Below are 17,015 nucleotides of genomic sequence, written 5' to 3' on the forward strand. Positions count from 1 at the left end.
GAGTTACTGAGTTGAGTAGTGTGGAACAGTATTAAGAGTTCATCTACCCTTCTCCCTTCGCCTAACTGACAATTATATTTTGACTCTATAGATTCCAAAATACTCCCTCCGTTTTTTAATACTTGCTCCACTTTTCTTTTCCGACCTTTTTTAAATACTTGCTCCATTTCCTTTTTTGAAAAGCTTTTATAATATTTAATTCATTTCTCACACTTAGTGGAACCAACATAATACTCTCTCTCCTCCTATTCTTCCACTACATTGGTTTTTTTATAATTTTTTATTCTTTCAACTACCCTATTACCTCCATATTTTATTACTTTCTCCAATTTCTCCTAAAACTTCACGAATAAATATGAAGTACTATATACTCAATTGTTATTTATTCAAAAAATATATATAAAATAAAAATAAAAAAATACTCAATAGTTATTAAGAAAACATATTTTGTGTAAAAGATTTGAATATATTTATGCTTAAATGTTGTATCTACATATGAGCATCAGTACTAAGTAATTTATTTTTCATATCCTCATTAGTAGGGGCATTTTGACATTAATATTTAATAGAAACAAAACCCTTCACAACTACAGCATCTCTCATTATGACCTGTGACAAAAAAGCAACTCATTATGAATTTGACAATTAAATCACAAACAATAAAATGCATGTAACAAAAAATTCGGCTCTTCAACCCACTTAGCTTAGCACAAGCAAAGAGCCGCAGAAACTGATCAGATGGAAACCTCATCATATCTTTTGTCAGCCACTCAGATACACACGTAAAAATATCTGAAGTCATTGCCAGTTCATACACAATACACTCGCTAACTAAATTGAATGGACAAAACTAAATCTGCATGCTACCCCTTCACCCAAAACTAAATCATCAGCAGTACATATTACCCATTAGGCAGAAGATCAACGAAATATACTGTGAATTTTCGAGCAATTACTCATAAAAGAAGATCTTCTCCATTGGCAATCCAGCAAGATCGGCCACAAATGCCATGACAGACAAACAGTTGACTTGGAATTATGACATTCAAGCAGATTTTGCATTCTCATCTGAATCCAGGTCATGCAATAATCCACAGTTAGTCACTTCAAACTGTCAGGAGGTGCTCAGTCATTCTTTAAAAAAGATGCAGATGTAGTTCATGGGCACCAATGTCTCAGTCATTCTTTAAATAGACGCGGAAGTAGTTCATGGGCACCAATGTCCAAAGCCTCAGGATCCCTAAAAGATGATTAGCATAAAGCACCTTGAGATTGCAGCATAATTCCATATATCATATAAATAACATCTTTTAGGACATCAAGGTTGATATAATCATAGTTGGAATATGAGATCCATGTACAAAGTACTAAGAGCCTATTTTCTTTATAAATTATTTTTACACCTCTTATTTTCACTCACAATTACACTTTCTTTATTTTATACTTCTTCCGTTTCTTAATTGATGCATTCATGCATCTCTTTTCTTTTTGGGATATTTCACAATAGATGCATCCTTCTCTTTCTAGTAAAATTTTACTTTAAACTACTATGTTGCCCTCAACTTAAGTGGGGACAAAGACCAACTCCACTTTTACTTTACATGCTATAATTAAAGGTTAGCACTGAACAATCATGTAAAATTCTCCCCTCTTTTTATTGGTTTGTTTGCCAATTTCCGAGAATATATCAATTGAGAAACAGAGGAAGTATTAGTTGTCCCACTTTGACTTTTGACACTATCCACAAAACTTGCTTTAACCCTAATATTTGCTTAAATATATGCACTAAGACAAATTAACTACAATTTTACATGATAATAATCTTTAAGCAAATAGTCTTAATTTTTTAAGTTTATTTATATGTGAAGTTGCAACACTTGCCTAAAATGGACATTCTTTTTGGTTACAAGTCTTACAAAATTACTCATGTTAGTAAGTTTTCCCTATCAATAATACCAAAAGTACCCCATATGGGGACTAACACCCACCAACTCTCTTTTCATTATACAAGGGCTTCTTTGTCTAATCTCGTATCCCACGAGGGGAACAAAATCCATCAACTCTATTTTCCTTAATCTTCTTACCCACACCTATGTTGCAACTAATTCTAATTGGAGGAAGTATATATATACCCTCATTTCAAAGAATTTTACACTGATTAGTAGAAAAAACTAGAGTCAAAATTTTGAGAAAAAAAACATAGCATGAAGAGGAAAGGCCAACTTATATTCTTCCTCTTCGGGAGCTTCAACAAGAAATCAACCCTTACGAAAAACAATAAGAATGTATGTCTTCTCCAATATAGATTCTAGAAACTATACAAAGTAACAGTTTACAGGAGATAAAGGAAGTGCGTGAAATTCTAACTACCTGCCATGTGGTCACCAAAATTCGCAATTATAGTTGTGAGAGAAAATATATAAACTTGCAAAAATAAGATTAAAAAATAAACATTCACACTCTTTGAAATCCAAACTGAAAAGAAAATAGGCCAAGATGTCACTGTTCGCTTATTTCATACCAAAATGTCAGTAATGTTTTCTTTATACTAAACTGACAAGAGGGTGGGTTTTTTTTTTTTAAAAAAAAAAAAAAAAAAAAAAAAAAAAAAAAACCAAAGTGGCTAATTAGCCACCTTGTGTCATACTTTCGTAAACTTTAGTAGAATACAACACACACAAAAAAAGGATGACCTCACTGACAGAGTACAAATGTATTGGCAGTGTTCCTTCTGGTCTAACAATCAAAATGAGCCACAAAAATTCAAACCTTAAAACTATAAAAAGAACAATGACACATGTGCTGTATTGACTAAAGAATAGACTAACAAAGATAGTCAGAAGTCAAAAGACATCACCTGCACAAGGCCTTTCCTTTCTCATTGCTACAAGGGATGAACCATAATTTTCGTAGAAACGGAGACTCGAATTGGACAAAGAATCCATCAGTCTGCCCATGTTTCCATTTCCTAAAACCTTGACCTTTCCACACCTGCAAATAAAGAAGCTTCTACCATCAGAATGCTACACACTTTTTAAAAGTATATTTCAATAAAGGACAAGAAGTCCACATTAGTCCTTTTAATCCGTTCTTCCCAACCATATCACTCGCAGAAAAGCATAGTCATATCTTAAACCCTACCTCAATCAAAGGAAATTGTCTCATTGTATAAAGCAGCAATGATGAGTAATTATATTGTGAAATGCTTTATTCAAATTTCACTCCTTGTTTATAGTCAAAATTGTATGTAAAATCAATAAATTTGTTCAAATAATGCTAGCTTGATTTCAAAGTTCTTAACATGTGACTTTTAATCACAAACTCCGCTTTGAGTTTTGACCATTATTTGTAATTTATATGTAAGTAAAAAGATTAAAAGATATTCATGTGAGGCCTCGTAAAATTTGTCTTAGTATGTAATGGAATTTCAAATTTTTAATTATTTACAAATATATACTTCCTCCGTTTCTTTTTAGTTGACACGTTTCTTTAATCACGTTTGCCAATGCACAAATTCAACCGTTAATATCTTTAATTATTGATAAGCAAAAATTATAAAAAGTTGATATTTTGAAAATATATACCGTGACGAATCGAGCAAGACCCCACACGACTATATTTTTCATCACGTATAAATCACAAAACACTGTCAAAGGAAAGTGTGTGCATAGTGCTAAAATCAAAACATGTCAACTTAAAAAAAACGGAGTTAGTATATGATTAGAAATATTAATAGTCTACATTGGCAAGCATGAATTGGTAAAGAGTTAAGTATTTTTAGAAACAAAGGTATTACCTTATAATTAATTATTTTTATTAGTTTGAAGAAACCTTATATTTAACTTCAGAGAATGATTTGCCCTTATCACTATAATCCAAATCAGCCTACAAATTAATTTCTTTAAAATGAGACTTGGGTATGGATGTGACAGGTATCAGTGTTCAATTTACCATGGCTTAATACATAGGACATGGGGGTGATTACATCAGTGATCATTCTCAGACACAAGAGCAGGCAGAAGCATTCCAAGTTCTTGAATATAATTTTAACAATAATTATAAAAATAAAAAATAAATAATAAATACATAACTCGACGCACATTTTCCAATTAATAACATGAATTGTGTATATGAATAGAAAATAGAATTCATCACATACTAGCTCCCTAATCAAGAAACTCTTAAAAGCCTCAGATGACATAGCTCATACCAGCGCTAAATAAGTGTTTGGGAAGAAGGAACAAGGATTCTTCACAGAAAACCCCCTTTTTAAGTATGATTCTTGTCCCAAACCAACTATTAAGAATTCTGAAGAGGAAGATGAAATATCTAATCATCCCAATTTAATGATGCTTATTTCATCTTGCTCATTAAAAACAACTCATTGATTGATAGCATTCATTTTATTTTATTTTTTTCATCAAAATAATGATATAAGATTAAGATTAAGATTCGCATTAAAATGACATCAGCATCATCAAAAACCAACGGGAGAGATTCCTGCCAGGATTTATAAGCAGAGGCTAGATGGTCCCTCCATTAGACCCTCCTGGAAACATAATGATTATCTACCAGACTACCACTACTAATAATCTTGAAGGAACTATACAAGTCAATTTAAGCAGCCCAAAGAACACCATGTCTTTTGTTTTCATTGGAAAAAACAGAGTATCAAAATACCTTTGTAAAAAGAACTCACAAACAAGGTTACTGCGATATTAACAAGCAAACCTACTGGCAACTTCAAGGTACCTGAGGGTAAGATATGCTGCTTTTGGGTGTGATTAAGCAAGCAGCTTTGCAGAATGAATCCACAGCATATTGCCTAAGAAATGAGAAGCAGTTGCTGTGTGTATGGGGTGATTCAAATGCCTGGAATATGAAACAATAATGAAACAATCAGTAAAAAGAAAAAATATGCATATAATAAAACAGCCTGGAGATTTATGATTCTATATCCTTAAAAATGAAATTTCAAACCAGATACAACAAGTTGACAATAATGTCACTTAGAGTGAGTCATTTCAGAAATACAATCATCGTTATTAAAAAGACTATTTTCTCTAAGTAAATACTTGTGAAATCATTTGAAGTCACAAGAATATAAGGTGTGAGACTGAGTAAATGGAAACAGTCAAGACCTTATCTATATTCACAGCAGGGGCATATTTCTCTGTATCTGTCTTTTCTTTGTCAAGAAGAAATAAGACTTGAGGATCCACTTTTGAGGCTCCATGCCATGTTTTTACAGCATTTTCCATCGTTTCCACAAGAAATGAGAACAATACACCACCCGACTCTTCACCTCCATACTTCTCAGCCTGCAAATATAGAAAATTGGTTGAAATCAAGCCCTTTTTATCAGTCAATTTAATGTCAAAAGGAAGCAGAGAACATCTAGGCATATGGTATTGATATGTAAAGTTACTATATACTATAAACTGGATGAGACCTGATATATAAAACCTAGAAACTTCAAAAATACTCCCATCTTTCTAAAAGGTTCTTCACATTGACTTCGTGTAATATCCAAGATGCATCAATCCAAGCGTAGTCAAATAAATTACTTGTTAATGATCTTATAATATGCATTAGAAAAGCGACTTTGGAAATCAGGTTTGCAAAATTGTTAATAGTTCACCATGTTATATGAGGAAAACATAATGAAACATGTATCGGTTTGACTCTAAAAGTCAGATCAAGACAATCTATTTGGAATAAAAGGACACAGCAACTGAATTATCAATGACTTGTGGAATTCAGTTTCAAAACCTTACAGCTAATAAACTTCTAAAGCTTTCAATTTTGACACAATGCAATTGTAAGCTTACCTGGTGATGGTAGAAGAAATATTAAATTAGACGAGATTTACATCAAAAGAATGATATAATAAGAAGGAACCTAAAAGCACCTCAGCGCAGTAACCAATATGTCTTCCTAGCATTGAACAGGGAATCGATATATTAAGTAATATCAAATAACACATTATATGTCAGTTGGTAGCACGGATCTGCCTGAAGCTGCCATCCAAACAATAATATGCTTCAAAAGGCTCATTCTACTTGAGCATCTAGAAATCAAGAACCACCAAACCATAAAGACTCCAATAATATGCAAGCCATCTGTACAATGAATGAATGAAACACGACGATGGGCTTTTATGTAGTTATCCTCGAGCACGTAAGCACCCAAACAGACCTAAAGAAAAATTCTATCACAGCCTTTAAGGTTGGAAGGTTAAATCTTAAGGCTCTAAACTTTGAAGAGTCTAAACACTCTAAATTTCATCTGCCAACATATAACCTATCTTTTATTGTGTCAATGAAGCATGCATCAGTCAAGCCTCAAAGACTATGAAACCATAGGAATTTTCCACAGGTAGCATCTGAGACAGTTAATATGTAGAAATGAACACGTTTGAATGCCCTTTCTAAATAAAATTCAGAAAAACATCTTTGGAAGTTATGAACACGTTTAAATGCCCTTTCTAAATAAATAGTGTTATGAATTGACATAAGGAAGGGCACTTATAGGTAGTGCAATATAAGTAAGCTAAAAATATCTTGAGATGGAATAATATCCATTAGTAAGGGAAAATGAGTAAGAAAACGTAAATACAGGAGACAGTAAGAAATGAGAAAGGCATCCAGAATGTCAAATTGATATCTTAGCTTAGTTTAGCTTTTGAGAGTGAGTTAGGCCATTCAATAGCTTGATAATAGATCCTCTATTTTGTTGCAAGTCCAAAATTATCCATCTAAGTAAACCTCACATTAAATTTTAATGTAGAAATTACAGTTTACAACAGATACCAGCTAGCAAGCAGCAGCATCAAAAATGCTGTTTAACTTTAATCAACTTCTAATAATTTAAGTTGCTTAAGGAGGGACAGACAAGGTGACTTGTTCTTATGGGAGATGTGACAGGGTGACAGTCTATGACAATGGTTGGTTACCATGAAATGTCCTTGGCGATATGATAATGCCCATATAAGAATTAGTTATCCATTATTGAATGTGGAGAAGACAATTCAAATTTCCACACTCCACAAAGTTCACAGGCCAACCTGCGTGCAGGTCTAGGGACTCAAAAGAAGTCGTTTCATTTCATTAGTTCCAATAATCAACAAATTGTAAGTCTTCGGCATAAAAGTAAATATCAAAATGAATTAAACTAAAGTTATTTTACTACCAAGGCATCAAAAGAACCCTAGTTACATGCCTACAACTAGGCAATCTAAATGTACAAAGATACAATATTTAGAAGCAGCATTGACTTACCATTTCAGATTTCACTGTACTCAAATGCTTCGCCGCGTCAACATTGGATCTCATCCTTTCTACTTCTTCAGATTGCTTCTTATCTCTGGCCATTAGAGATATTTTCTTTATTTTTTTTGACAATTCAGTACTTTGTGGATTATATTGCAATGCAACTTCAAATGCCTCTAAAGCCTACAAAGAATAGAAAATTTGTCATATACAGAGAAAACTTGAGCACTTAAGATATGAGCGGATGAGCCATCCATCAAAAGATAATACCTGATCATATTTCTCCATGGCTTCCAAGATGCATCCTTTTCTAAAATAACCCTATATGGAACAAAACAGAATTTTAGAATTAAGTAAAAGAAATATGTCATCAATATATGTTAATCAACATATACCTTCTCCCAGTCTGGACGAAGACTAATTGTCATCTCAGCATCAGCCAGTGCTTTGGTGAGCTTGACGAGGTTAAGAAAAGCTGCAGCACGATTGCTAATGCCAAGTAGGATAACAAAAATAAAGGAGAGAAGTATCAATATCCAAACATCACAAGGGCACCAACTTAAGAAAGCATTAAATTTCAGCCAAGAACCTTGAATGGCACTACATTTATTACAAGAGGTTTGACAAAGTTCACAGAAATATCCACTACTTTAAATTTAGTAAAATAGACGGAAATTTTGTTATTGGTACATTAAATTACATTCTTATAATTGGCGTTAGGAGTTAAACTTAATAAACTAACTTTGTGCACCTTTTACACAAAAAATATGTGGCTTATCAATGTTGCAAAGTCCATCCAACATAAAAACAACTATAAAGGGTACTAGGCCTATTCAAGTTTGTTGTACAGAATGACAGAAGAAAAAACTCAGGATCATCTGATGTACAAAACTAAAACCTAGGTGCCCTTTGGGTACCATGAAACCTCAAGCGTAACAGCCGTAATCCATAGACATTGCCAAAAAAATCCTAGCACATGCAAAGTATACTTCAACAGCAAATAGATTATAACCATGGTGTATAGGGAAAGAAACTATGCTAAACACAAATCCAACGTATTTCTCATTTGGAGAAATATGATTGGGTCAATAGAAAATTTATATCCCCTACAATAACCTACTTGTCTTTTTATATGTAAATCTACCTTCGGGTTTCAAAAATCAGTGAATCTCATATGGTAATAGAGGGTATTAGTTCCTCAAATATACATTATGCTAATCATCATACAAGAGATTGGCATGTCTGGAACTACAATATAAAAAGACAAGTGAATGGTATGAATAAGATTCCCTGCAAGCATTTGACAACAAAAGTGCACATTGCCATGTTTTATTTATTTATTACCTGTTTTTTTTTTTTAATTTATCTGGAAAGTACACCTCAAAATGCCTTCATCTATTGCAAATCCTTAGGCTAACGGCAATGACTTTCCAAGAAAAGGTATGATGCTTCAACACATGAAACTAAAATTTATAGAGAAGAAAATGCCAACAATGTCAATTAAAGAATCCCATATACCCCTAGAAACCTTTGATCAGGAAAGGTAAAGCGAATATCTTGATTGACTATTAGGAAGTTGACTGTGCACTAGAACCCATATGGCCATGTCTAATGGAATGTATTACTTTCCATACCATTCTAGAGACCCTTTATTTCTCATCAGCATTATAAATCAGCATTTTTCCTTACTCTTTATAAAAAAATAATGAAAAAAATAGAGAGAAAATAAGGAGATGAACAAGTGGATAGAATCATTGAAAAATCGAGAAGGAAATAGGTAAGTTTTTAACTAGAAAAACCATAGTAGGGAACAGGAAAAATCTCAAGCACGGAAAGCAGATCAAAAATCTGCAGGTGGTGGTGGTGGTTCATGAAGAAGAACAGTGAAGAAGACACAAGAAGAACCTACCTCAAGAATTAAGATTTCAATTGCCGGTAAGAAGCTCCAATTTCCCTTAAAGATTTTCTTATAAAATGAGTGTTAGGATTTAAATTCTTCTTGTATACCTCCAGGTGGTTCCTTATCTTCACTGCAGCTAGGACAGTTCGATACAATGAGGTCATTGCATCAACGCATCACTCCTAAGCATGCTTTATATACTGAGGATGAACCAATCTCATAATGATTATTGTTATAACTTACAACAGCTAATCTATAAATGGGCAAGAAGCCCAAACTGGAATCCACTCCACCCCTCCCCCCCTTGGCCCAACCAATCTCATAATGATTATCGTTATAACTTACAACAGCTAATCTATAAATGGGCAAGAAGCCCAAACTGGAATACACTCCACCCCAAACAACAACAACAACAACAACAACAACTTAATCACAAAATGATTTGGGGTCGCCTAACATGAATCGTCATAAGGAATCGTAAGATATGAAGAAACGGACAAAACTATTATTTAAAATAGTTTGAAAAAAAGTGAGTAAACGAAAGAGCGTTTAAGAAAAATTAGGGGAGTTATAAAGGAGAATCAAGAATAAAATTAAAAAAGTTTTTAAAAAGTGGTTAAAATGTTCAAGTTGATAACATACAGATTTGAGAAAACTTTAGCAAAGGAAAAGTGGAAAACAATACAATTCATAAAACATTGGTGGGCTAAAAATAAAATTTAAAACGAAAATAAATTTTTAAGTATGTATAATTACGACACATCGTTGACGTGCATTTTTTCTCTCACACCGCCCTATCCAACATCATATTTTGTCATTCTCAATTACCCTCTTCCAAGTTTTCTTAGGTCTTCCCCTAACTCTCGCAATCCCAACATGCCAACACTTTGCCATTCTTCAAGCCTCCTTACCAGAGCGTCACTTGGTCTTTTTCATACATGGCCAAAGCATCTTAAGCAATTCTCCTTCATCTTGTACTCAATCGATGTAATATGTCTTTTTTTTTTTTTTGGGTAAGGTAAGTAATATCATTAAAAGAATTTAGAAATGCTTATTACAAGGTTTGAACACAAGACCAGTAAGAATTAAACTAATGTTCTAACCATTTTTGCTATCATTTAATATGTTATTTAAAAGATTTGAATATGTTATTTAAAAGTGAATATGTAATCGATGCAAAAGATGCAATAAGTTATTTAAAAGTTGGAAAGTTGATTAGCTTTCTATAAACCAAAGACAAAACCTCCACTAGGAAGCCTATGTAAATAAGATGTATCAGAACTGCAGAAGGATAACAAGATGTCATAGCAACCTTACACTCCTCAAAAGGAAATCAATTTTTAACTTTGACTTCTTTTCATCATACCTTCAAAATTCTATATAATCAAAAGGAAAATGATTGGACTGTGTATGTGTATGTGTCTTGTTTTATCAAAGCCCATGGCTAGAATCACAGTGACTTTCTGAATGCTTTTATTCGGCCCAAGAGTCAATCCCATAGATTCCATCTTTAACCAATTAAGAGGCTTCCATAGCATTAGGCCAATATGTAAATGAAACCTATTATAGAATAGGTATTACATGGCTTCACAACTACATGTCGAAAAACGAAAGAGCAAACCTCATTCCCTATTTAATCAAGAAAAGCTAAAGCCTTGTCCTCTTGTTGAAAAAAAAAAAAAAAAAAAAAAAAAAAAAAAAAAAAAAGCTAACATGAACACAGAGAAAAAGTATTTGTGCACAGGACTTAGAATACAGAATTTCATGCTTTTTAGCCAAGTGTGAACCCCTTTCTCTAGTGAATATCCAAAATTTTCTTCATAATTCATAATTGGTGATTTTCTTCTAATAACTATTTCAACAACTACAAAGTGTGTTAGGGATCAAAGGGAAAATTACTCCATGTCATAATCAATCATCTGTCTAGGTCGAAACAATAGTAGCACAATCCACTGCAAACAATAACATTTAATCGGTAAAGGTCTCAATGCTGATAAATGCACTTTGCAGGTTCATCGGTTCACCCAAGTAGGCAAACATAAAACAATGTATGATACAATCTGATTGATCTAAGAAATCATCATCCAAATAAAGCAATTGACAATAGCTCAACGGACTGAAACAATTAACAAAAGGTAAAGTTTGACAGTGTGTCAACCACCTTAACCAAACGAAGCAGTCATAAAAAGGTAAAAAATTCACCAACACCAATAAGATTACTACTCAATCAGCCAGAGAAAACATCATAGTCAGAATTCGACAAATGCTAGCCAGCTCAACTAAATGAAACAATCCTCAAATAGCAAACTTTCCCGGCCATTTCATACTGTAATTAACAGATAATGTAGTCCAAAGACAACATCACCCAAGTTCGACAACCGCCAGTCAGATCAAAAACCGAACAAATAAAGCAATCAGCAAACAGTAATTGTCACTACAACAACATTTTATCAATAAATGGCTAACCAAAAACATAATTCTGTACAAATTCCAAATCTATATCAAAATTTTACCCAAACAAAAAAAAATCAAAAAAATAAACAATTAAAGCAAAACGAAGAGAACAAGAAGTAAACCTATAAAGAGTGGCGTTGTTAGGGTCCTTCTTGATGGCTTGAGTATATAAAGCAGCGGCTTTAAGGTAATTACCAGCTTTGAAAAATTCATTGCCTTGATCTTTGAGAGAGATTTCCCCACCTCCTGCTGCTGCTTCTGATCCCGCCATTTTAGTCCTTCAAGAATCCTCTGTTGGTGGATTAACTTCTGTAAGTGTTTGATTAGGGGTTTAGGGTTCTTAGTCTTCTTACCAAATGATGGATCAAAATATTTTACCGTGTTTTTTTAAGCTAACAAATCTTATTTTTATACTATTCATTTTACAAGAATTTCAAAATAAAATGATTTAATAAGTAATACTATAATACTAGTAATAAATTTACTTATAAATACGTCTTAGTCATATATTTTTAACCCTTAAAAGTCAAAATAATGATATATATAATACTACTTGAAAACAACTTCTTTTTTTAAAATGTATGGAAATATTTGAAAAATAATTCAACTCAATAAACTAACAATCAATATCCACATTAAGTCATATTTTTTCCCTCATTTCTATTTGCGCCACTGGTCACCTTATTTTAAAATTGAATTATTATTCTGTGTGGCTAGACACACCGTGTGGTCGGGGTTACTCAAGTTATTCGGACAGGGGTTACTTAAGTTATTACAAACAGAGTAACCCCTTAAATAACTCCTGACCAAATAACCCATAATCGAGTAACCCCTAACTGAATCCCTCAAGTAACCCATGACAACCAAATAAACCCTAACCAAACCCCTCAAATAACCCCTAAATTAAACCTTAACAGAGTAACCCGAGTAACCCATGACCAGATAACCCCTCAAGTAACCCTTGACCAAATGATATGAAATAACCAACAAAACCCAAGAACAAGGGAGGAGAAATCAAGTAACAACAAGTTCAAACCAACAAAATAAGGTAAACCTATCTCAAAATCACCAAGATAATGAAAATAGGGGTCTTAATCAAAGCCAACACCAAGTAAAGCTAGGATTAAGGTGTAACCACAAAGATTACAAGGTAGCAATCACAAAGAAAGCAAGATAATCACAAAGATTATGGTAGAGAGAGAAAGTCTCTTTGATTACAAAATCAAGCAAAGTACAACATTAATTAAGATACAAAACGTCTTAAAACAACTAAATAGTTCGCACAAACTGAAAAGAAAACGGGAAAAGGTTCGGCCGAACTAAGGGTAAGTCCGGTCGAACTTGTGGGTAGGTTCGGCCGAACTAAGGGTAAGTTCGGTCGAACTATACTGCTTCTGGTTCGGTCGAACCTTTGGAGTTCGACCACTGCTGCAAAACTGACAAAATCGGGTTGGAAACTGACAAAATGGTTCGGTCAGACTTCCTAGGTTCAGCCGAACCTCTTCAATTCTTCTTGTCTTCAAGTGTGATGATGGTTAGTCCCGAAAGGTGACCTCCAAGGAGCTTGGCCCGACTTCGTGTCACGACACGTGTCAAGTCTTCCACTTCTTCCACTAAGTTCCATGCACCTGCGTCAAACCCCTCCTCTTCAAAAGGAATTGCCCTCAATTCCGGCTCATCATCACCAATATCATCTTCAAAAAGAAAAGGAGCAAGATCACCAACATTAAAGGTAGCATGAACACCAAAGTCTCCCGGTAGTTTGAACTAGTAAGCATTAGGTCCAACTCTCTCCACAACTTCAAAGGGGCCTTCGGATCTTGGCATGAGCTTGTTCTTTCTCTTAGCCGGGAATCTTTCCTTCCGAAGATGGAGCCACAAAAGATCACCTACATTGAATTCCCTTGGCTTCTTGAATTTCTTTGCCCTTGCCTTGTAACTCTCATTCGCTTTCTCAATTCTCTTCTTGACATCTTCATGAAGCTTTTTCATCGTTTCAACTTTATCTTTCTCCTCAAAGATCAACTCCTCTTAAGGGATACTAGGCAACAAGTCAAGTGGTAGGCGGGGATTGAAGCCATACACTACTTCAAATGGTGTTTTCCCGGTAGCAATGCAATAAGAGCGGTTGTAAGTAAATTCAACTTGAGGTAGCTGATATATCCCATTTATATAGTGTTTTACCCCCGTCCCACGGTCATAATTAGTAGTGTTTTTGGCTCTTTAGGGCCACTTTTATTACTAATTTGTGTTTTCTAGTGTTTTCGTAGTTTTAGTTGTATTTTACAGGAAATTGCACTTTTGGAGCATTTTCCCGGGTTTTCATGGATCGACTACGGAAGCTAGAAGGACACGACCACTTTTGAAGCCCAGGATCGGTGAGAGCCGGTGATTAAGGGCTCGGTATGAGAAACCGAGGCTATTGGATCGATTAATCAAGACCCGATGAGGAAATCCAGATTGGGCCGAGGAATTGAGCCCAATCGAAATCCAAGCCTCGAAGAAGAAGATCAGGCCCGATCGGGCGGCTGCGCGCATAAGAACCCTCAAGGAAGAGGCGCGCCCGATCGGGTGAGCGTAAGCTCGATCGGGCGCGGCACACCAGCAGCGGGCAAGGCAAAAAGGCGGGCCTGATCGGGCGGCCCTTCGCCCGATCGGGCGCGTGTTTTTCTCAAAGCTGATTAGATTAGTTTTAATTTTTGTTTTAAGGAATGTTTAAGTACGAATTATGTACGTAATTTTGGATGACCTTTTTTCTTAGACTTTCTCTCTCTACTTAGGATATTTTCTCTCTCTTAATTTCTCTCTCAACTTTGTTCTTAATTATTTTCATTAATACAGATTTCCTTTGGTAAATATTTCTCTTCTCTTACTCTTAGTTGTTATTTTGTTCCTTTAAACATGTCTTGCTTTATTGCTTTGATTTGTTTAGTTTTTATTATGTGTGAGTAGTTCTATTTCTAGGGTTTATGGGGATCCATAAATAATATGAAGGGGTAATTTATTGTTGTTAATTATCAATGCTAGATTAATTTCCTATTGATTGATTTAATGCTCTGTGACTAGATTAGGCCTGATCTTTTATGCATGAGTTTGAAAATATTAATTCGAGATTCGACAGATGAGAATTGATGTTTAGTTCTAGTTTCAATAGGTAGGTTAATTTATAAATGGTTAGGTCGAGATTCGAAAGATGAGATTTAATACCGGTAAATTAATTGTGTGATTATAATACGTAGCGAAAGCCCTTTATAATCTGATTAATATATGCATTGATGAATGATTATTATATTCTACCCTGGAATATTATTTATTGGTGAACCTATGCCCTAAATCCTTTTATATATTATTTTCTTCTTATTCTTGATCTCCGTAGTTTAGTTTATTATTCAATTATAAATATTAGTTACCTCATAATCTAGGTTATAATAGTTACTTAGGAGTAGAAAGACTTGTTTCCCTGTGGAGTTCGACCCTACTTCCCTATCTACTTTAGTTAGAGGACTTAGGTAATTATTTTTTATTAGGGGATACGACTTTACCCTGTCAAAATTTTGTTTAGGTTATAATAGTTACTTAGGAGTAGAAAGACTTGTTTCACATTGCCGACTATTTTCAATATTGTAATACAATCAGTAGGGGTGAACATGGTCTGGTTTGGTGTGGTTTGAGTCTATACCAAACCAAACCGCAAAATACGGTTTGGTCAATTTTCCAAACCAAACCAAACCAAACCATATTAGTATTGAAACCAAACCAAACCAAACCGTAATAATGCGGTTTGGTTTGCGGTTTATGATGAGACGACATTTTTTCCTAAAAATTGTCTAATATTAATAAATTTATAATAAAGTTCAAATAATTAGGCCAAAGGGATTAAATAATACTACAAAGTTTTAATCAAAATAACAACCAACTAATCAAGTGCTAAGTGCTAACACAATAACACATAATAAAAATTATACATAATATATAATAACTATTTGAGAATGAGTATAGAATATAGTAGTATACTGACTGTATAGTCTTCTAATAATTTTTCATTTTTTTTTTATTTTTTTTAATAATATATAATAACTATTTTAATTTATTTAGAAATTATATAAATATTAAAATGCGGTTTACTGGTTTACGGTTTGGTTTGGTTTATAATTTTTGAAAAACCAAACCAAACCGCAAACCGTACTTCCCAAAAAATCGAAACCAAACCATATTTTTCTAAACAGTAAACCAAACCAAACCAAACCGCTAAAATGCGGTTTGGTCTGGTTTGGTTACGGTCCAGACCAAACTGTGTACAACCCTAACAATCAGGCAAGCCGGGGTCACTCAAGACCAAATCAGGGAGATTCTCTTTCCCTTCTCTTTAACTGGAAAAGCTAAATTGTGGTTTAATGGCTTAAATAGAACTGCACTTGGTATAACTGACTGGGAAACTCTTGTTTTGAATTTTTATAACAAGTATTATCCTGCAGAGAAAACAGCCGTACTACGGAGTGCGATTTAGAACTTTGCTAAGAAGTCGATGAATCCTTATATGAGGCTTGGGAGAGGTTCAAGGACTTACAAAGAGAATGCCCCCACCATAATTTAACACAATGGCAGTTAATCCAAGCCTTTTACAATGGCATTGGAAATTCTTCTAGAATAATTTTAGATTCTGCAACTAGTGGGAGATTTATGAATCTTAATGTTGATGATGCAGGTCAGGTTATTGAAGATATGGCGATACACAATTCCCAATATGGGAATCCTAGAGGATTTGCTAACAAGGGAAAACATAGTGTCGACTTTGTATCCTTTTTGCAAGCTCAACTGACCTCTATCTGCCAAAAATTAGATAATCTTAGCACTGCCAATGTAGCTAATGTTTCTGCAATTAATAATAATTCTAATGAGGCTTTATGTGAAAATTGTGGTATTATAGGTCATTGGGAACAAGATTGCAGGAGTTCCGTGGAGCAAGTTAATGTCTTTCAAGCTTATAGGTACAATAACCCATACTCCAACACCTACAATCCTGGGTATCGGAATCATCCGTACCTTTCCTACCAGAGTACCAACGTTCAAAATCCACCACCACAAGAACCACATGCGCCACAGCAACATCAGCAGAAATATTATCATCCCAATGCTGGCCACAAGAACCAACCACAACAACCCTCCTCATCTTCCGACCCTTCCTTGGTGGAAATTAGAGCGATGTTAGCTAATATGAGAAGCACATGGAGAGTAGAGATGCACAAATTGATCAAATTCTAGCACACAATAAAATTGTAGATAATCAGATTGCGCAACTTTCCGCTACTCTACAAGCCCGCTAGCAGGGAGCTTTGCCGGCACAGCCGACCAGGCCTACGGATCAAGCATATGCAATTACTCTAAGGAGT

General features: G+C 34.3%; 1 protein-coding gene across 1 annotated transcript; it reads right to left on the reverse strand.

Annotated features, from left to right (window-relative positions):
* Nucleotides 1-612: 612 nt before the first annotated feature.
* On the reverse strand, nt 613-12,018 carry LOC110710105 (RNA polymerase II-associated protein 3-like). Its single transcript, XM_021888368.1, has 8 exons — nt 11,748-12,018; nt 7,667-7,760; nt 7,542-7,592; nt 7,281-7,454; nt 5,142-5,321; nt 4,753-4,872; nt 2,858-2,991; nt 613-1,240 (listed from the first exon to the last, which is right to left on the reverse strand). The coding sequence occupies exons 1-8, from the start codon at nt 11,894-11,896 to the stop codon at nt 1,180-1,182; spliced, it is 963 nt and encodes a 320-aa protein (XP_021744060.1). The 5' UTR covers nt 11,897-12,018; the 3' UTR covers nt 613-1,179.
* Between the last annotated feature and the right edge of the window lie 4,997 nt (nt 12,019-17,015).

Source organism: Chenopodium quinoa, unplaced genomic scaffold, assembly GCF_001683475.1.
Source record: "Chenopodium quinoa cultivar QQ74 unplaced genomic scaffold, ASM168347v1, whole genome shotgun sequence".
NCBI lineage: Eukaryota > Viridiplantae > Streptophyta > Magnoliopsida > Caryophyllales > Amaranthaceae > Chenopodium > Chenopodium quinoa.